Source organism: Vanessa cardui, chromosome 29 (assembly GCF_905220365.1).
Source record: "Vanessa cardui chromosome 29, ilVanCard2.1, whole genome shotgun sequence".
In the NCBI taxonomy this organism is placed as follows: Eukaryota; Metazoa; Arthropoda; class Insecta; order Lepidoptera; family Nymphalidae; genus Vanessa; species Vanessa cardui.
The window spans coordinates 460,899-484,566 of record NC_061151.1 but is presented as its reverse complement, the minus strand read 5'-3'; the positions used below and the strand labels follow the sequence as shown (position 1 = coordinate 484,566).

The window sequence follows — 23,668 nt, the reverse complement described above, 5'->3', positions numbered from 1 at the left end:
TCGGTTTGAAGGGTGAGTGAGCCAGAGTAACTACAGGCACAAGGGACATAACATCTTAGTTCCCAAGGTCGGTGGCACATTGACGATGTAAGGAATAGTTAATATTTCTTACATCGTCATTGTCTATGGGTGATGGCGACCACTTACTATCCGGTGGCCCATGTGCTCGTCCGCCAAGCTATACAATAAATAAAAAAAAATTATATCAGTTACTGTACATTATTTTATTTTATTTTGAAGTATATTAATATGTCACTGTATTATTCATTTATTATGTTTATATCTGCTATGTACCTACCTCTTTCTATATCTGTTTTCCTCTACCTTAAGGTTCTCGTAAGAGATCACTGTTTTAGCGATAAGGTCAGCTCATGTGCATCTTTCTTAATTTTAACTTATTTATTGGTGTACAATAAAGAGTATTTTGATTTTTGATTGTTTTTTTTTTAGAAAACCATTACTTGTAAAAGCCTACTTGATAAAATCTTATTATGTTTTGGATAGATTAGCTTTCTATTCTTAGAAGTTATCATCCTGACCGGTTACGCTATCGAGGTAATTGATATTAACAACACCTCATTTGTCCAAATCACTTGATGGATTATCTGTCTATACGTTAGTGTACTGAGTATTATATCTTATATTATTTGTAGTTGGTTCTAGTACGAATTTAGAATCTTGTGCCTTCTAGGTGTTTTATAAGGCTAGAAGAAGGGTCTTTAAAAGCCTTTGTGTATAAAAAATATATGAGATAATGTACTGGTTGTCATTATATATTGTGTATTAAATTATAAACTATAAAATAAATTAACAACGATTGAATATTATTAAAATACAATGACATAATTGTTATTAAAAAAACCGTGTAAATTGAAATGATAACAAATAAATATTTTATATACATTTGTATGCAGTAGAAACAGAAGGTAAGATCGCCTGGAGGGGATAACTCTTCTGCCTAAAGTGACAATTTCTGCAGTTCATTTTATTCGAAGCTGCACAAAAAGAAATCCTTCAATTTTCAACGTTTTTGACGTCCTTTAATTTTATACCTAATAGGTCAAATAGCTTAGGAACACAGGTCAACCATACAAAGATCAATAATTATTCATTAAGTAGCAGACAATGATAAAAAAATTACGACAATGGTAGATAATTATTTTTTTTGTCTATGAAGGACGTCCGCCATATTGGACGTTTTGCGCGCGAACTAACGGCGTGTACCGTTACGGGTGAAAGACCTTCGTCGAATAATCGTCTTTATCGCCTCTAAAAGTTTTATTATAAGGCTTAAATTCCCTTGAGTTTTTTTTTACGTCAATATTAACTCAGTATTGCTGAATATTTCATTACTTTTGTTGGCAAATCGATTCATCTATTTATTTTATCTTTGGAGAGATGGTGAGTGGATGGAATGCGTGCTTTTTTTGCCATAGGTTGGGGAAAGAGCATATGGGTAACCTGATATGGTCACCAACCAATATTAAGTATTGCTTTTTGGCGGTAGAACATTGATGAGACCTACGCAGACAAGCTCGGAAAAAGCTTTCGAAATATATACAACAGCCTGTTAATTTCCCAATGCTGGGCTAAGCCAACCTCTTAGCGGTCTCCGCTAAGAGGTTGGTAGCCATGTTATTAACCATGTTTGGAACATATTCCACAAATTAGACACATGCAGGTTTCCTCACGATGTTTTCCTTCACCGCCGAGCACGAGATGAATCTTAAACACAAATTAAGCACATGAACATTCAGTGGTGCTTGCCTGGGTTTGAACCCGCAACGTTAATATGCACGCGTTCTAACCACTAGGCCATCTCAGTATAAATTTTGAAATAAACTGTTACCTTAGTTATTGATTGTTAATTTATTAATAAATTGGTAATTACTGCACACTATCGGTAATCTGTAACAGCTGTATTTGAAATACAGATGGCGTGTGCTCTGCCTTTGTTTTATGATCAGAGGTTCTCTGACTCACAGCAAGAATGCAATGTAATTAAATATCTTGTGTAATTTTCCCCATGACGTCACTAATCGGCACATCAACCCAAAAGCAACGGAGCGCGTCGGAAAACAAAAGTCACTGAAGGCCGTGTTGCGGACCGTTACATTAAATACTCTTAAATATATATCAGCAAACGTTATGTATTTACGTCAGTATATATAGATCATCTTTGATAGCGAGCTGGTGCTTAGGTATACGCGGTCTGCTATGTATACTTCTATACCTAATAATATTATAAATATGAAAGTACTGTTGCCTGTCGCTCTGTCAAAACCAAAGCGATGAAATTAATTTGATGAAATTTGCTGTGAAGCAAACTTGAACTCCATGAAAGTGTAACTACAGGCACAAGGGACATAACATCTTAGTTCCCAAGGTTGGTGGCACATTGACGATGTATAGAATAGTAAATATTTCTTACAGCGTCATTGTCTATGGGTGATGGTAACTTATATGCTCGGCCGCCAACCTATACCATAAAAAGGACATAGGTTACTTTTTGCCTAACACATGACACCCAACACCTAGAAAATATACTTTTCTGCCAGTCTTGGAGCCTCTTCTCTATCAGAATCTGAAAGTGGTGCCGTGACACTCCTGTGTCATGAAAAGCGTGTAAACACGTTGATACTGATCCTGGTTTATTTTCTGTTGTGTCAAGATTTGCTGTCCAAAAAGCGTATGAGAAAGCGAATAATGGGTGTATTTGGACATACACTTGAGTACGATATATGTCATGCGTAGTTCTCTGGTCTTCCTTGTGATTCGCTGTATAGGCTAAATCGATCAGGACATCATCATCAGCCACTGGAAATGATTCCTTTGAAGAGATGTTTTGAAACTCCCGCTCTATGTCAGGTTGGTGGTGTCAGAACTTCAAACACACGGTATATGAATAATAAACACAATTAAAATTCGGAAGCGAATATTTTATCCAACAAAATGTTTTTGATGAAGCATTCGTAAAGTTTTTGAAGAATTTTAGAAACATTTAAATATGAAACGGTTTTTATTTTAAAGCGCTCGTTTGGAGTTTTTTATTTCGTTTCATAAAATACTAGCGACCCGCCCCGGCTTCAATGTGCAATGATATGACATCACAATAGGAATTTCTAAATTTATCAGTGTTTCTTTACTATATTGTCCATGTATTGTGTACAAACCTCCATCTCGAACCAATCTATCTCTTAAAAAAAACAGGATCAAAAATCGTTGCGTAGTTTTAAAGATTTAAGCATAAGTACATAGGGACAGAGAAACGACGTTTCATACTATGTAGTGATTGAGAGTTTTAAAACATTATGATGTTCAAATGATATCTCTCGATGCTGTAATTGGAAGAAATGTACTTCGTCCAATGCCTTGAGCAACTGAACTATTTTGTCCCGATTTTCGTCCCAAAATTCGAAGTTACCTTAAAGTTGAAATTACCAAAAATTCCTGCATGCGATGGTTACGTAAAAAACAAACGGCTCCTCCAAAGTTCAGGTTTGAGGCAGTAGTTTTGACTGTACCATCAATCAGAGAACTTGGTAGGGCTTAACAAGCTATGTTATTAACAAACCATATAAATATAAGATAAATAGAGAAAAAAGATTACATATAATATGATCTATCGGTTTACTTATCGGTAACCCAAGAACTGTTGCTTACCTAACTGAGAAGACTGGGCATAGTTTCAGCCTCTTAGGTACAAATGCCACGGTACATCTATACTAATATTATAAATAAATTTAATTTTTAGAGATGAATTATAAAGAAAAATTAAGCACATGAATCAGCGGTGCTTGCTTGGGTTTGACCCCGCAATCATCGGTTAAGATGCACGAGTTCTAACCACTGGGCCATCTCGACCCTTTTTCTAGAATTATTTAATCAAATGAATTTGAGGAAATTTGGTATGAAGCAAACTTGAACTCCAAGAAAGGGCAAGCTACTTTTATTGTCTGACACATAAGAACCAACTTCATTAAACGCAAGTTAAACCGCGGGCGATTACTAGTTTAACCCACGATCAGTGCACCACATACGTCTATCTGCTGTGCCATCTGGTTTTAAAAACGAATAACGTTTCAACCGTTAGTTTTCAACAAAAAGCTCATTATCGTTATGTGTGTGAATTACGCTGATTTGAAACGAGGCTGATTATCAATTGCGGACAAACTAGCGGTTGTCCCCTGTTTTGCTCACTCGTAATGTATGTCAAATTGATATTAATAATCATTAGTATATACAAGTATTTCTAGTCTGGGTAGGTATTACGTATTTCACCGCTAAACAGCAACTACAACTACAGTAATGTTTATGAGCCAACTATAGTAGTGAGCAACAAGCACCACTGAATATTCTTGTGCTTAATTTATGTTCATATGTGTCTAATTTCTTCAAAATTCTGCCACATGTGTATTCCACCAACTCACAATGGAACAGCCTGGGATATGTTCCATACCTCCTCATAGGGAGAGGAGGCCCTAGGCCAGCAGTGGGAAATTTACAGGCTATTGTCGTTAGTAATGTTGTGTTAGGCTAGGATGGGGCCAGGTTCAAAGTTACGAGCCCATTGGCGTATTAAGGTATATTTCTTTAAGTCCTGATGTCTATGGGTGCTGACCATGTAGGGAAGAAGTGGTATGACAGAGCCAATTTTCGAAATGGATCATAAAAGCATACCTTATCGAAAAAAATGATAATGTTTATTAAAAATTAAATTAAAAATCCGTTGATAAATCGCCGAAATTTCTTTCAAAACCAGGCTCTTTCAAGCTACTTCTCCTATACTATTAAAACAAAAAAATATCAATAGCACAATGAAACAATGACAATAACTTAAGATGTTGATATATGTCTTAAGATATCGTCGAACACAAATAAAATAAAAATCAACAGCCTCCGATTAAAATATACGTGTCTTAATCACGAAACCATCTGAGTTTCAGAAGCACGTAGTATATTTAAAAAAAAAAACAGTTAACAAGAGTTTTTCCAGCTCCTTTTTAGGCAGATGTTTTAAATAAAGTTTATATAAAAAACATCTTGTGGAGATCACGTAATAATGACGCATGTAAGTACATCTTTTTATGGCTTTATTTAAGAGTTACTCTTAGTTCAATCAAGGCAGCGTGAAACTGCCTATAGCATATTTGTATCAAAGTTGAAATAAAGATTACGTATTTCAAGCAATTTTGCTAATAACTCAGCTATATGTCGTCAATTCGCTGTCAATTTTTTTCCTTAACTCTTGTTATCGTTTGAATAGAGTATAAGTATGTTACGAGTTTATTCCAGCTCCGGTTTCGTCGGCGTATGCGTGAACATCTGTCACGCTAGGATATAGTACGACACAACTTAGATTAGATTACTTACTGATGTTGATACGGCTCGACTAGTATATTTTAGTTACTTTCATAGTATAATGTCCTACGGTATTATGCTTTGGGGTAACGCAGCCGCTATCCAAACTATATTTGTGCTGCAGAAGAGGGCTATTCGCGCAATCTATAACCTAGGAGCCAAGGAATCATTAAGGCATAGATTTAAAGAAATTAAGATATTGACTGTTGCTTCTCAATACATATTTTGTAATGTTTTGTATGTACGGAAAAATATTAATGTTTTTATGAGAAAATGTGATTCTCATAACATTGGTACAAGGAACAAACACAATCTTGTTACTCCTGTTACTCGACTGCATAGAGTCAGTAACTCTTTTGTGGGGCAATGTATACGCTTCTACAACAGGATCCCAGAAAGCGTTCAAAATGCTTCTGTTGCCAAATTTAAAAAAATTGTTAAGGAACGCTTGTGTGCAAAAGGTTACTATACAATTAGCGAGTTTATGTTTGATAGCACACCTTGGGAATGAAACGATCGCCTCCTGGCTATTTCTAATCATATACTACTATGTACCTTATAAATTTGACAAAAAAAAAATAACAGAAAAAAAAGACCCACTGAGTTTCTTTCGCCGGTTCTTCTCAGGTCAGGGTGTTCCTTTTTCCGAACCGGTGGTAGTGTTTATTTGACAATCAATAAGTAAGTGTAATGCTTTTATGTTGAATAAAGGAATTTGAGTTTGAGTTGAGTTTGCTTAGGATTCACACAACCCATAGAAACAGCTCCCTATCGCGCCATTCGACGCTATTCGTCGCTATAGATTCTCTCGTCAGTTCAACCCGAGACAGCGAGTGCGTGTAAATCAACGTGTCAAATTGACGAATATATTAGGTCATATGATATTACAAGTTATTACGTTTGTGTAAAGATCATATTCGCATAAGAAATAAATATTGATAATTTGGGATGGCGTACTTAGTTCGGATGTGATCGGTTTTACGAATTATGCCGATGCTACGTCTGAGTTGAGTCGTACTATTCTAATATTCCTTTTACTGTGCACGCTCAATCAACAATAATTTCTGACTTATTTGTTTCAGTAAAAATATGTTTTTTTGTTAGTATGTATTTCGTGGCTAGTAATTAATATGATTCCTAACGTCTATTCAAAGTTAGATCAAACCGCAGGTCACTGACCGCAGACCCGTTTGCCCATTGTACTGAGCCAACCGGTATGCTACGTAGGCCAGGAGGCGAGGACTATTATTGTGTTTTATTTTAACTATTTGTTCAAATCAAGTTTTTTGAATTGAGAGCGGTAATATCTGATGTTATGCCTTAATGTGTTAACAGATATTACGTATTTTTATTAATATTTATTTATCATTTCATAGTATCAAATAAAGTCGCTTAAAGTCTGTTCCTATGTATGCTTAGATCTTTATAATTACGCAAAGAATTTTGATACAGTTTTTTTAATAGATAGAGAGAAAGGTTTTTGAATATAACATGGACAATATAGTAAAGAAACACTGACAATTTTAGAAGTTTCTAATGCCATGTCGTAAATAAACTAATTCTATAGTATATTTAGTATCTGTATAGCCCCCTTGCGAAGCCGGGGCGGGTCGCTAGTTACATATAAACTTATATTACGCAAGTATTTTTCAATGAAAAATGTTATATTTAATGCATTAATCAAAATAAAATTAAAAAAAAAATTAAAAATTGACCATATACATAGATATTACTCATAGTAGATAAAAAGTTAAGTAGAAACCACAACTGGCATTTAAGAAGAGAAAGTAACTAAATCGGGTTAATACACGGAACACGTCGATTTAACATCATAATGGTGAAGTTTGAATCATTGTAGCGTTAAAGTGGATTCCCGTTGAGTCATCTGATGGCTTGACGCCTTAAGAGCTTAACTCTCCATTCAGTTGTCGATGCTAGTTGAAGTTTTAAATTGGGTAATACTTTTCGGTTCTAAAGCTTTAATGTTATCATTACATACTATACGTAGTCGCTTACCGCTGTCTGTCCCTATGTATGCTTAGATCTTTTAAATTACGCAATGGATTTTGATGCTGCCTTTTTTAAAAGATAGATTGATTCGAGAGAAAGGTTTTTGTATATTATGGTTTATGTATTTTAGAAGTTTCTAATATGATGTCGTAAATAAAAAAAAATGTAGTATATTTAATATCAGCATTGCACTTGTGCGAAGCCAGGGTAGTATGTGGCTATGGTTAGTTGTGGATATTTTTATTTCAGGATTAAATTATATTATTTAAAAAAGTAACAATAAATTCAATTGTTGTAAATTATATGTTCTAACATATAGTGTCCTTTATATAGTGATTTATTTTCGTACTAAATATACATTACTTTCTCAGCTCAATGCTGCGCCAGTAACAGGATTAAACAAACGACTTTCACATAACCGGAATAATTATCTTTAATCTATTGAAAATTATCTACCGATAACCTCTCGACGAAACTCCTAATATAAAAAATGAACCTCTTTAATCAAAAGTAATTAAAATGCACTCAAATCAACAATAATTAAGAAATCAATATTATCAAAGTAATTTACATAAAGAGATAAGTAAAGTCTTTCGCCAATCGCTCCCCGGCCTATACCTTTCACTCTGACGATATCACGTTGCGATCTCAGTCTCCTTGGCCTTTTGCGACATCAGCTAGTTCATTATAATTAATTATTTACTAAATATCAGGAAATATTTAATTAGCCGAGATGGCCCAGTGGTTATCGAGGACATCTTAACCGATGATGTCAGATTCAAATGCACAGCACCGAATTTTCATGTGCTTAATGCTTAAAGGCGGTGAAGGAAAACATCCTGAGGAAACCTGCATGTGACTAATTTCAATGAAATCCTTCCTCCTTCCGTTAATCCACCAATTATTGGAGCAGTGTGGTGGAATATGCTCCTAAACTTCTCCTCAAACGGAGTGGAGGCCTTAGTTCAGCAGTTGGAATTTTACAGATTGTTGTAGACAGCCAATACAAATGATTGATGATACTCCTATTAGTAAAAAAGTAAAATTTGTCTCTTTGTCTGTAGAGTACCCCCTGTACTCTCCAAAACTACTGATCAAACTCAAAAAAGGTTAATAAATAAATAAATATGAGACAACATCACAAACGTTACTCTGATCCCAATATAAGTAGCTAAAGCACTAGTGTATGGAAAATCAGAAGTAACGGCGGTACCACAAACACCCAGACCCAAGACAACATAGAAAACTAATGATAATTTACATCAACGACTCAGCCGGCAATCGAACCCAGGACCTCGGAGTGGGGTACCCATGAAAATCGGTGTAAACACCACTCGACCACGGAGGTTGTTACAAGTAGAAAGCTATGTTATTCCAGAGTCCTATAGGGCGGGGCGGGTCGCTATATTAAAGATGTATAGTATAATAAATAATATAATTTAAGCAACAAAACCACAGGTTTTATAAATATACTGCCTCGAAATCCCTAAGGACTTTTTTCTGGTACTTTCAAACAACTTAATATTCTCGAAACTTTTATCCTAATTACAAAGTTTTCGAGGTCGTAGTGTGGTACGAATTCTTCAAATAAAAGCAGGTGAGTGCGTTATACTCATGTAATTATAATTCAGGGGTATATTTATTTATGTTAAATTCACAATTTATTTAAGGTACTTAATAATATTGCATTTACAACATTAACAGAAAGTAAATTTCTTCTGCTGGGTTAAGGCCTCCTCTTTTTGAGGATAAGGTTTGGAGCATATTCCACAATACTGCTCCAATACGGGGGAATACACATGTGGCAGAATTTAGTTAAAATTAGACACATGATGTTTTCCCTCACCGCCGAACTCGAGATGAATAATAATCACATATTAAACACATAAAAATTCAGTAATACTTGTCTGGGTTTGAATCTGCAATTATCGGTTGAGATGCACGCCTTCTAACCACTGGACCATCTCGGCTTGAATCACTCAATTTTTAAATCATCAAAATCCGTTCCGTAGATTTAATCTATGCATAGCGACGGATAAACAACGGAACACGACTTAGTTATACTACATATATATAGGAAGTAAGAATGGCTAGTATATCTATCACGTTAGTAAACAATACATAAACTCTTAACCTACATTATAAGCGTATACTATATTGTTATGCGTTACAATCGACTATAACGAATAGGTTATAACCGGAAAATTAATACGAAACGGTTTATTGATAAGCAAATGTTACTTATCCTGAGTAAATCTGTAGTTTTTTTTTAAATAGTTATATATAACGGATTCGCATGTCCGAGCCCGCTATAAAAAAACATGACGTCAGCATAGCTGACGTCACGAGTGTCAGGGTTTCGATCTTTATCCATCCTCGGAGGTTTGAAATGAAACTCAGGGAATATTCTTCTCTGATTTATTTCATTATGAGGCAATCCGATCGCTCCTACGGCTCGACCAAGCCAGTCGATACCAGCGGGCGCTTGGTCTTTTATAACAAAAATAGGTGGGTAGACTTGTTCAACATCACCTATTTACAAACACTAAAATATTTCAGACTAATTTAACATTTCAAAATTCACTAAAAATTATTCATTTAACAATCAAACAGTTTTAAATTATTAAAATAATCATTTCTGGACGCGTGTTTTTCTTAAATACGTTAATATCGCGCCGACATATGTATATGTTCAAGAATAAATCACACGCTATACTAATATTATAATGCTTAATGTTGGTATGTTTGTTTCACAAACTGTCATTGATAGCTGGATTTGACAATATGATCATCTATCTTACTGGATAAGAGTTATTAAGAACATGTATTGAAGTCCATGATAATGATGATGAAGTATGAATCTTAGACTCTTGCTTGGTTTCCTATCACCAGAGATCTGGATCAAAATGTGTGCCAAAACCATCACACTTTCGAATCACGTCGGAACAATTCATTATAATAGCTGTCATGAGAAAAATGTTCCGAATATATTCATTACGATTTATAAGGGTTTCGTATATTATATTTGTATTTGGTGGTAGGTTTGTGATTTTTAGGGTTGGCACCACTAAGCGATAAGACATTCCACCTGAAGTCATAGTGAAATCAAAATCAAAATAAACTTTATTCAAGTGGGCTTCACTTTTGAATCGTCATTTAACAATTAAGTGAAGCTACAACCGGTTCGGAAAGTATATTCTACCGAGAAGATCCGACAAGATAGTCAGTAGTTACTCTTTTCCAACATTTAAAAAATACAATCATATTAGTTAAATACAGTTATATATGTATGTAATGTATCCTGCCTGGAAGTCAACAGCTTTTTTATCATCTACAAAATCTTGCATCGAATAATATGCCTTTTTACCAATGTATTTTTTACAAACGATTTGAATTTACGAAACGGCAAAGTTAAAAATATCTGCGAATGTGAGCCAGTGTAAAAGCACAAAGGATATAACATCTTGTTATTGGCACATTGGCAATATGAGGAATGATTACATTTATACGATAAGGTTGAAAAATACTATATGGTGCTAGATCTGGCATGGCACCAAAATAATTTCAAGGCATTAATTTGTGTTTATTATTCAGTCCATGCCATCAACCCGCATAAAACTAATTAAATTGGCTTCTATAACTTTAAGAGGAGAGCATACAGTGATTATAGGTATTTTTATTTTACTAGTTGTTGTTCACGACTACGCTCGTTTTAGGGTGTTAGTTGTCAAGTTTTAGGCAAAAAAGTTGCCTAGGTCCTTCCTTGGAGGTCAAGTTTGCTTATCATCAAATTTCATCAAATTCGGTTCAGCGGTTTGGTCGTGAATGAGCTACAGACAGCGTAACTTTCACATTTATAATATAAATATAGTAGTATAGATAAGTCGGCATTTCTAAAGAAATGAGCTGATGATTGAGCTGAGATGGCCCAGTGTTTAGAACGCGTGCATCTTAACCGATGATTGCGGGTTCTAATCCAGGCCAGGCATGTACTTAATTTGTGTTTATAATTCATCTCCAGCTCGGCTGTGAAGGAAAACATCGTGAGAAAACATGCATGTGTCTAATATCATCGAAATTTTGCCACATGTGCATTCCAACCCGCATTTGAACAACGTGGTGGATTATGTTCCAAGCCCTCTCTTTAATGGGATAGGAGGCCTTAGCCCAGCAGTGGGAAATTGACATGCTGTTACTTTTTTCTAAAGTCTAACTACGTCGATATTTATATATCTAAGTGACTTAAGGATGCTTAAATGAAAGGCACGTTGATTAAATCGAAGAAGACTATCAACATGCTTCCTAAACTACCCTTATAAACCCTTACCATACCCCATAAATACCCTTGTATCCTCCAAATTTCGAAACTTCCATACTTTATAGTTTACGCTGTACCAGCCAGCGAGTTAAGACATTATACTTCTATCTATACGAATATATGTACCTCTGTCAATCAATATGTGAATCTTAAACCGCTGAACCGATTTTGATGGAATTTTAAATCGAAATAGTTTGAGTTCGGAGAAAGGCAGTTTAACACTGTCACCTAAGTTGACCTTCAGATATAGGTTTGTAAATTACGTGCGGGTGAAACCGCAAGTTTAGATCGTAATTAAGCTGTAATTAGTATTCTATGTTACAATTAACGTTTTCCATTTCACTCATATGTTATACTTGTGAAAATAATTATTTCAAAGTTTCTCGCGTCCAATTATAATATTCTAACTTTCAATTATCACGCAGTAAAAGTATTAAAATGTATAATTGCTGCTTATCATATAATTTTAATTAATTTGATTACTGTTATGCATGTTTCCATTGTGTATAACAAAGTCTTAGATCTTTTAAACGACGCTACGGATTCAGTGCTAATTTCATCAATAAAGAGGATGATACAATATCATACATATATATATGTATGTATGTCAGGGAGCCGGAAATATGGCTTGGTTCAAGGTCATCATCTTCGTCATACATATTCACAAAATAATATATTTTAAAGTATGTCCGCATATGCATATAGAGGTAGAGGAAGACCAAGGAAACGATGGATGGATTGTGTGAAAGACGATATGGTTAGAAAGAATGTTACTTGAGAGATGACGTCTGACAGAGAAGTAGGTAAGGAAAAGACATGCTGCGCCGACCCCGAATAAAATTGTGATAAGAGCAGGAGTATGATGGTGATGTGCGCATATGGAGACTAATACTCGGTCTTTTCCATCCTCCTGGATTGTTGTGGGTTCCGCCACTTCCTTCAGCTCATCATTATCACCATCATCATTCAACTCCTCACTCCCACTGTGCCCTCCACAACGCCTACCCAGTGCCTCCAGTATTGGACAATACCTCATGACAAGTACACAAGCAAAGGAAACCCCACTTTTTAGGTACCCTATAATATTTTCTCTACCCTTAAAATGTGTCAAGCCAACTTCACGGTATGATGTTTAATTAAGACGTAAAATCTTAGTGAGGAAGATTTTTCATTCGACAGCGGAACCCTAATACAATATAGTTGTTTGGATCGAACGTGCCGTATAGAGAGCTTATCGAGTTAAGCACAGTTAAGCATTAATAATCGTAAGTTTTACTTTCTACTTGACGGGAACTTGGCACACTTTTACATTTCAATTAGGCCACTTTCGCATGTAGCTTATTGATTTTTTAATTAAATACTCCATGAACTTAATTAGGTTTTATTGAGGCAATTATTTCTGGAATCATTTGTAAAAAGCATATTACTCGATACAAGATTTTATAGATGGTAAAAAAGCGTGTAGTTAATACCCGTTGACTTCCAAACAGAATATATTAATTTAAATTATTGTATTTAACTAACATGACTTTGAATTTTTTAAATGTTAAAAAAGAGTAGCTACTGAGTTTCTGGCCGGTTTTCTCAGTAGAATCTCTCCGAACCGACGGCAGCTTCACTTAATTGGAAAATGACGATTCAAGAATGCTTGTAAAAGCCTACTTGAATTAAGTTTATTTTGATTTGATTTGATTGTCACGATGTAAAATTCTGATCTCTTAGGCTATTTTCGTCCCCACTCCTGACTCGAGCTTTGTACTTAATTAGAGGGGTAAATAGGTGTATTAGTAATTCCTTAAAAGCAATGCAAAAATATTAAGCGAAAAGTGTTTTGGGACACCTAATTGGTACGAAATTGTTTTCAATATACAATTACATTAAATAATAGACAATAAAATATACGTTTTAGAGTTAGTTAGTAAAATTGTTATTAAAAATTCCGCTTGAATTAAAACACCAACTTATACTAATATTATAAATGTGAAAGTAACTCTGTGTATCTGTCTGTTGGCAACCAAACCGTTGATCCAAATTTGATATAAAGTAAACTTGGACTCAAAGGAAGGACATAGAAACGTTCTCTGTACTACACTGTAGGGTTTACGAGTTGATTCTTATTTCTTCTTGTAATTACTTTAAACGCACAGTGTAGACCTAACTGCAGTTGATACAGTAATCGGGTCACCATAACGTTTGTTTATTGACGTGTAACTAACGTCTTATCGTTTTCGTTCCTCCGTTACTCATTAAACTGTTTACGATAACGAATAGCGCGGATTGTTTCTAGGAAATCAACAATACAGGAATTGTTCCAGTTATTATTTTAACACATTGGCTGTGGCATGAGTAATTTTTTTATTTTTTTCCATTTATAACTTCTGTGAAAATTATCATAATGCCGGTACAAGGCTTATATTAGACCCCATAATATTTAAGAAACTAAAACTCGATTTTGATGTGATCGAATTTTGTTACTTCACTTCGGTACATGGTCAGAGAGGAAGCATAACATACGATTTTCAATAGGCATCATATAAATATCTTTTTCTTACAATATACCAAATAGACATTACCTTCGTACGACATAGAAATCTATGTTTAACGATGGTACCACAAACACACAACATAGAGAACTAATGAACATTTCCTACATCCTCGGAATCGTACCCATGAAAACCGGTGTACACACTACTCGACTACGGAGATCGTCAAATAGGGACACTAATAAGGGCTAATAATTCTAAGTAATTAAAACTGTATTTGTGATTAAGTAAGTGGAATATGTATCTTAATCTGAGATAGAAAGCAAGTACAAGATTTAGCAAGCATCATGTTTTGTTTAGAATTCATCCTATCTTCGCAATGAAAACATCGTGAGAATACCTCCATGTGCCGGAAATAACTGCGAAATGTACTCGCCTTGTGTTGCGCCGTCTTAGTTTCTTGCAAAGTTTGTACTTCAAATACTGTTCATGTATATATTTTTGTTATTTCTATACAACTAGCTTCCATACTACTTCGTACAAAAATATATATACCAAAACATCTGATCAATGACCTTTGGTGGGTTCCATATTCCTTGTGCCTGTAGGTACACTGGCTCCCTCACCCTTTAAACCGAAACAGCAATGATGAGTACTGTTGATTGGCGGTAGATTCTTATGAGTGGTTGGTACCTACCCAGACACGCTTGCACAAAGCTCTTAGAATTTATGATGAGTGGCCGGTTCTTACCTAGACAGACAAGAGTCTTGTCACCAAGTAATTTATTTGACGACCTCCGTGGTCGAGTGGTGTGTACACCGGTTTTCATGGGTACGCCACGCTGAGGTCCCGGGTTCGATTCCCGGCCGAGTCGATGTAGATTACCATTAGTTCTCTATGTTGTCTTGGGTCTGGGTGTTTGTGGTACCATCGTTACTTCTGATTTCCATAACACAAGTGCTCCAGCTACTTACATTGGGATCAGAGTAATGTATGTGATGTTGTCTCATATTTATTTCACATTATTTTATGTAATAATCACAAGAATGTAAATATTAAAGGAGAACGGAATAACAGGCAACATTATAGATTTATGGCCACATTCCCCACATTCGACGTAACATGATTTAAGGCTAATTGCCTGTGTTTTGTGTCGTCATGTATAGCGCTGATGACAACGATGCTCTGCGGTTTTGCTCGTTTTATCATTTATCCCGTTAAGGTTTTGATTCGATACTAATTATAATGTATTCGCGTTGGTTTAGTGGCTATATATGTGGTCAAATCGAAGTCCTGAGTTCGGGCCGAGTGATTAAGTTATTGGATTTTTGATTTAATTAAAAATATACTTGCGGCCCGTCCCAGCTTCGAACGGTTGAACATAGGCTTTTTATTTTTTAAACAATTGTCGTCCTATTTCAACTTATTTACACAAAAGCCTGAATAAATTATATATCTAAACATTCCTTATGAATCCCTCTATCTATTAGTGAAAACAGCATGAAAATCCGTTCAGTAGTTTAAGAGTTTATCGCGAACATAGAAACACACTTTATTTTATAATATGTAATGATAGTGATATATTTTCTATTCTTCTACAATCAAAAAAGAAGCCTCTGTCCTTAGCTATAGTCCCATAATAACTAGGACAAAAATCTCACGCTATTAATAAACCCAACGTACTAAAATTAAGCTTTCAAAACTTCTAACAGCATAAAGACACGATCAAGTGTATTATGAGGTACATGGGGGCGTGGAGGGGTGGTCGCCCCGATCAATGGTTACTCAGCAACGGTGTGCTAACAATGACGTCAGAGTGGTACCACCGTCAAGGGTGAACTCATCCACACTTGCATGCGTTATAAAAGCTATTTAATTACCATCATAACGTTACCATAACTTACAAGCTATAGTACTTTTGCTGTGGCTTCGTCTGCGTACAAGTTGAAAATATTTTAATGAAACATATTCCCTTCTAAATAACAAATTTATACTTAATATTATAAATGAGAAAGTAGCGCTGTCCGTTTGTTTCTCTGTCTGTTTCTCTTTCACGACAAAACCAATGAACCGAATTTGATGAAATTTGCTATGAAGCCAACTTGACCTCCAAAGAACGATAGCTTACTTTTTTGGCCTGACACATAACTATCAAGCCCCTAATACGGAGCGAAGCCTTGCTTGCTTGCAACAACTAGTCAAAGATATAATTGTTTTTAACTAAACAACCCACCATTTTGAGCATTTAGTTTATTAGATTAAAGTAAATTTTATTGAATTTAAATTCGGTAATAAAATTCGCCAGACATTTAAAATCCATGTTATTTTTGTAAAACAAATAACGCTTGTTACACAGTGAATGATTATACAAATGATAGATGACTTTGGATGTGATATTTATTGACGATCACACACACCAAATATTTGTTTATTTGCACATTTTTCGGTGACTCTTTGGTGACTCTTAATTTAAATTAACTAGCGACCCGCCCGAATATTCTACACAATTGTTTAATTACATCACATTAGAAACTTCTAAAATTATCCGTATTTCTTTACTATATTGCCCATATATTCTTTACAAAAACCTTCCTATCGAATCACTATCTATTAAAAAAACCGTATCAAAATCAATTGCATAATTTTAAAGATCTCAGCATACATAGGGACAGACAGCGGTAAGCGACTTTGTTTTATACTATGTAATGATAATAATAATTGTGTCGTAAAATGTAGGTCCAAAAGTTTGTTATGGTTTTGATTTCAGATTTTATTTATAAACTAGCTGTGCCCGCGACCTTGTACGCGTTTGAATTTAACAAAAAAAAATTGTAGCCTAAGTTACTCCTTATTATATCAGTTATCTGTCTGTGAAAGTCCCGTTAAAATCGGTCCAGCCGTTCCAGAGATTAGCCGGAACAAACAGAGAGACAAAAAATAAAAAAATGTCATTTTGGTAAATGTACCGTGTACATTCATATGCATTGAGTAAAAGGAGTTATTTTAATATTACAAACAGACACTCCAATTTTATTACATGTATAGATGAATTAGAAAATTGAGAAGGAAATACAATGTTTACAATTCCAATTTGTACGTAAATAGAAACAAATGCGTTTTACAAATCAAGAGTATAATATCCTTATACGTATAAATTAGAAATGGCTAAGGAGAGATCGAGTATCGACGGTATGAACGGCTCCGGGACAAAGCAAGCTATTTCTGTGCAACGGATGCGCCCGCGCAACGACGCATCGTGTACCGTTGACAGATAAATATAATTAATTTTATCTACTATAATTAGCATTGGACGAAGTTTTTTTTCAATAAAATCATAATCAAAAAAATCTTTATTCTAGTGGGCTTTTACAAGCACTTCTGAATCGTCAATTAACAATTAAGTAAAGCTACCACCGGTTCGGAAAGTAGATTCTACCGAGAAGAACCAACAAGAAATTCAGTAGTTACTCTTTTTTAACATTTAAAAAATACAAAGTCATGTTAATTAATACAATTATTTAAATTAACAAGTTACATAGTTCTAGTTATTGCCCGCGGCTTTGCTCGATTTTTTGGATGTTGGTTGTCATGTGTTAGGTAAAAAACCAGCCTATGTCCTTTGTTTGAGTTCAAGTTTGTTTCATTCCATCAAATTCGGTTCAGTGTTTTGATCGTAAAAGATTGACAGACAGAGATACGTCCACATTTATAATATTAATACAGATTAATAAAACTATTATTATGCTAATTTTATATATCTTATACTGATTTATTATTGATGGTACTTTTATAATTGTTTAAAGCATATTTGTACTAGTTTGGACCATGTATTTTCTAAAATAACAGCTGATTAGTCTTTTTTTGTCATCATTACAAGTATTTAATATGGGATTTTTAACATGTTTTTATTCTTATTTGGTTGAGCTCGATATTTTGACATTAACTACGAATGTCTTTGTTCACGTAACTGATTTTATTAATGAAATAGTAAAAACTGATAGCAATTTGATTTATCAAAAGTAAAATAATCGTCCTTGAAATCATACTCCACGCGAAAAGACGTATGCGCCATTTAAATTAAATATGTTAATTTTTTATGCTGACCGTACCCATGCGTGAGAACGGCAGAAGTCGACGGGCGCACAAATAAACATAGATGCTTGGTTATTTTAATTAAAACTCATATCAATACATCGGATGTTAAAGAAATTTTGGTTGAATGATGTGTACGCCATATTTTATAAATCATTATCATTACATACTATAAAACAAAGTCGCTTACCGCTGTCTGTCACTATGTATGCTTACATCTTTGAAACTACGCAAAGGATTACTTTTAATAAATAGAGTGATTCGCGAGGAAGGTTAGTGTATGTACATGGCCAATATATTTAGTATCAGTATGGCATCCGTGCGAACCCAGGGAGAGTCTTTAGTACTTCTTAGCTCAATGCTTAGAATAGGTGGATCTTAACTGAGGACTACGGTCTGGAAGGAAACGCTTAATAATCATGGCCTATATGTAACATAAATGTATATCTTAATATAGATTGTGTAAGTCTTACAAACAAAATCTTAACATACGTATAAATTCGATATAAAAACAAAAAATATCGTGAGAGAAACCTGCACGTTTCGTATGTATATTACATATGTATCTTACCAACATATATTGAAACTCGGTGTAATCAGGTAAGGAGGCCTTTTGCCTACTAGATGGACAGACTATTCATGACTTAATATTAAATAGAGCCGAGATGGTCCTGTGGTTAGACCACGTGCATCTTAACCGATGATTTCGGGTTCTTAATTTGTGTTTATAATTCATCTCGTGCTAGGCGATGAAGGAAAACATTGTGAGGAAACCCGCATGTGTCTAATTTCATTTAAATTCAGCCACATGTGCATTCCACCTAACCGCATTGGAACAGCGTGGTGGAATATGTTTCAAGCCCTCTCCTTAATGGAAGAGGAGGACATTAGCCCAGCAGTGGGAAATTTACAGGCTGTTTTTTTATTATTAAATAAGAAGTAATAACTTCGAATGACACCGAAGTTATAAACTAAGGCAATGTATAAATCAAAGTTACAAAGCCTCCGGCTTCAATTCCGCGGAGATTTCAATTAAACTCGAATCCCGAGACGCGGAATCCAAGAAATTTAAGAAACAAATGCTTTTCTAACTTTTTAATAATCGAAACAATTTATAACTGAGAATTTTATACATCGTGGAATTCGAGTCGGTTTATTATTATCAGAATATATAAAAAAAAACTTGAAGCTTCACACGGATGCAATCATCATCATCATCATCAGCCCGTTTTTGTCCACTGCTGGACATAGGCTTTCCCAAGTGCACGCCACTGTGGTCTTTCTCCGGCTACTCGCATCCAGCTCCTGCCTGCCGCCTTGCGTATATCGTCACTCCACCGAGCCTGAGGACGTCCTACACTACGTTTGCCGAGACGCGGTCTTCACTCTAGAACACGTTTTCCCCAACGGTTGTCGGATGCAATGCTGATACCAAATATACTATAGAATTTGTTTATATACATCACATTCGATACTTCTCAAATTATTAATATTTCTTTACTATATTGTCCATCTATTATATACAAAAACTATCCTCTCGAATCACTATCTATTAAAAAAAATCTCATCAAAATCAATTGCGTAATTTTAAAGATCTAAGTATACATAGGTAACTACTGAATTTCTTAGCATTTTTTGGAGAATCTACATATCGACTAATTTATGATCAAAATTAATCCTTTTTTATCAAGTGTCAGTAAAATCCTACTTTGTATAAACTACATTTTGATCTTACAGACAGATTCGGGTAACCAAGATGTCTTGTTATGAAACACGCTTATTATCAAACTGGCCTACGTTTTAATATTGAATAAAAACATATTTATGGTATAATATTTTCAAAATATTGTTCCGGCCTAATATTTTAAATGAAAATAAAATCGTTACTAAGTCGACTACAAAAATTTGAATTTACGTCAAGAATAACATCTTTGCTTTATTAAAATATAAAAAAAATAAGGTCGAAGCTTACCTCAGCATAAAAACGTATCATTATTTATGCCCTCATAGAGACCAGTATATCTTGGACGATCTAGAGATTAAATTATGAAACAAACCGTCCAAAATCGCCCTAATGATGACAGAACGCAGCTCAGGACCAATCGGTTTTGAATTACATAACTCGAAAACACCTTGCCCGAAAAAAAAATATGGTCGATCATTGTTGCTTTTTGTTGCAGAGCGAAAGAGACAACAGCATCGAGGAACACGTGCGCGAGTGAGACAGAAGAGTCCAGTTTAAACCTGTTTGGATTTTTTTGAAACCAAAAAGGATAAAAAGTGACCGCTTTCGTGTCTAGTTATGCGAGTGTGTGTGTCTGTGAAAGGATTTCTATAGAACAAGATGGCTGTCCTTCCCGCTCTTTTTGGACTTCTCCTCGTAACCGTTGTCACAGGTAAGACTTTTATGGTCATTTTTATTCGTTAGATCAAATAGTCACTACACTACTTGGTATTCAATGGTATATAAGATTTTGGTTTAGTTCATTTATAAGCTCGGAACTAGGACTATAGATATAATATGTCATTTTATATCACAATTTTATTTGATGATTCTCATTTAATAAAATCATTTAATGTTATAATCATATATAATTGGTAGATTATGTAATAGTATAAGTAATATTAACTAACTTAACTTCAATTACTTTATTGTTAAAATTACTGTATGCCATATTTGTTTTAACGAATAAACTGTTTATATAAACAAACAAAAATTATACTTAAATGAATACATATATACTTATCAATATAATAATAACAAGAATTTGAAGTAAATGTCTTCCTATAAAAATGCAATACGTTTTTGACGTAACTTCTTGAAATTAATGCTAACCGGACATAATAAAATAATTTATTAAATACATTTATATAAATAATTAAGTATAGTACGACACAACTTAGATGTCGCGTCGGCAAAATTCGTAAAACCGATCACATCCGAATTAAGTACGCTATCCCAAATTATCAATATTTATTTCTCATGCGAATATGATCTTTGCACAAACGTAATAACTTGTAATATCATATGACCTTATATATTTGTCAATTTGACGCGTCGATGTACATACACTTGCTTTCTCTGACCTGTGAATCTACAGCGACGAATAGCGTCGAATGGCGCGATAGGGAGCTATTTCTATTGGTTGTGTAAATCGGCACTAATCGGTTTTATTTTCATTCCATTGCATTTTCCGATGCTACATCTAATTTGTGTCTTACTATATCTTTCATTGAATTTTACTAAGTGACAGATCCAATCAAATTCGATTTTCCGTTAAAACAATTAATCTAGGCCTTGTGGAGTTCCTTTACAAATAAACTCGTCACTCACCACAAAACTCGACGGTGAAATATCACTGATATGTAATCATTATATCATATATGCTCTATAATAATTATTAATTAATTAATTATAGCTAGGCTGGATTAAGATAAGATACATGATGGTAGGGCTTTGTGCAAGCCCGTCTGGGTAGGTACCACCCACTCATCAGTTATTCTACCGCCAAATAACAGTGCTCAGTATTGCTGTGTTCCGGTTTGAAGGGTGAGTGAGCCAGTGTAACTACAGGTACAAGGGACATAACAACTTAGTTCCCAAGGTTGGTGGCGCATTGACGATGTAAGGATTAGTTAATATTTTTTACAGCGTCATAGTCTATGGGTGTTGGTGACCACTTACCATCAGGTGGCCCATATACTCGTCCGCCATCTTATATTATAAAAAAGATTTCATCCATCACTACACATTACTAGATGTTACTTTCTCGCGGGAAATAAATAAAATTTCTAATAACACTGGTCATAATCTCCATCGTAAATTTGTAACCCCTCGATAATTGAAATTAAGATGCCTATGTTATTCCCCGAGACTCAAACCCCATAACAAATTTAATCTAAATCGGTTTAAGCGTGGAGACAGACGTTTCTAACGAGTTACTTTCACATTTCTAATATTAGTAGACTAACTGCGCCCGCGACCTTGTACGCCTTTGAATAAAAAAAAAAAAATCGTAGCCTAAGTTACTCCCTATTATATCTACTATCTGTCAGTGAAAGTCCAATCAAAATCGGTCCAGCCGTTGCAGAGATTAGCCGAAACAAACAGACAGACAGACCTACAATAATTGTATAAAATGTTACTTTAATATATGTACCGTGTATACATATACGTATATATGCATGGGGTAAATAAGGGCTATTTTAATATTACAAACAGACACGCCAATTTTGTTATATGTATAGATTAGTAATAATAATATCGTTCTGCCCTATTTCGGCCACGTTGCTCTCAAAGACAGCTAACGCAGGACATTACGTACAAGTGTGTTTGCTATTGCTTTTCTTTATTCCTCTCATCTTGGAACTGCAAATAAGACACGTCCGGAAACAGTTCTGATGCAGGACCAATAGTTTTACGTGCCTTCCAAGTCACAGGTGTTGTACACTTCTGATGTTGACACTCCGAGCTGTTAATGAGAATGTTTCGATGTAACTTCATAATCTTTTATGGAATTCATCTGGAGTTTGAACCTAGGAACACAAATTCCCTAATACAATACAGAATATACACAGAAGCATTACACTTGTTGAATATCTAATTAAACACTACCACTGGTTCACAATAGAAACCTGACGAACCTTCAAAAAAAGAAGGTGTACCTTCCTTAAAGGCCTTATTTTAAAATCAGCAGGTCTTATTTTTGACGAATTGTTATTGTCTAACGCACAGACCAACAGTATTATAGATAACTATAGGTATATGACATAAAAAACAATTTGTAAACATTCAAACAAACGTACTAAATATATTTAATTAAAGTGCAAAGTTATTTCGAAGCTAATTCAGGCGTTTCGGAAAATATTTAAACGCACGCGTTAGTAAACAGGGAATTCGGAAAAAGCGCTTTGTGGTTTATTCGTACGGAAGTGACGTTTTCTAGCGTGAATATTTGGAAAAAAAATGTTCCGTACATTCTAACTTTTTCTAAATACATTAACCCCGCTTCGTTTCGATCAAAAAGCGATGTATTTTAACAATAATTGAGACAACAATATCTAGTCTCAGTGGTTTTAGCACGATAGTATAGAGAAACAGATATGATATCATTTTGAAGAGCTCAAGCGTAGATGAGCTGAAAATAAAGAGGATTCTTGATTGAATTTTACTAAATTGTGCTGATTGAACAAAGATTTAATTTTAGATCCCGGAAAAAGTTATTGACCGGCTGTATGGAAAAAAAACGTAAAGAAAATTAGAGAAAATTGTTATCGACAAAGTACAAAAGAAAAAGTAACAGTCTGTAAATTTTCCACTACTGGGCTAAAGCCTCCTCTTCTATTAATAGAATGGTTTGGAAAATATTCCACCACGCTGTCCACGTGTGGCAGAATTTCGAT

General features: G+C 34.7%; 1 protein-coding gene across 5 annotated transcripts in view; it reads left to right on the top strand.

Annotated features, from left to right (window-relative positions):
• LOC124542015 (fasciclin-3) overlaps nt 1–23,668 on the top strand; it is a 163,954-nt gene that overhangs the window by 32,307 nt on the left and 107,979 nt on the right. For all 5 annotated transcript variants that reach the window (XM_047119971.1, XM_047119970.1, XM_047119969.1 and 2 more), the window contains exon 2: nt 20,446–20,661. In XM_047119971.1, coding sequence (XP_046975927.1) covers nt 20,610–20,661 — 52 coding nt within the window. In that variant the 5' untranslated portion in view covers nt 20,446–20,609. The remainder of the gene's footprint in view (nt 1–20,445; nt 20,662–23,668) is intronic.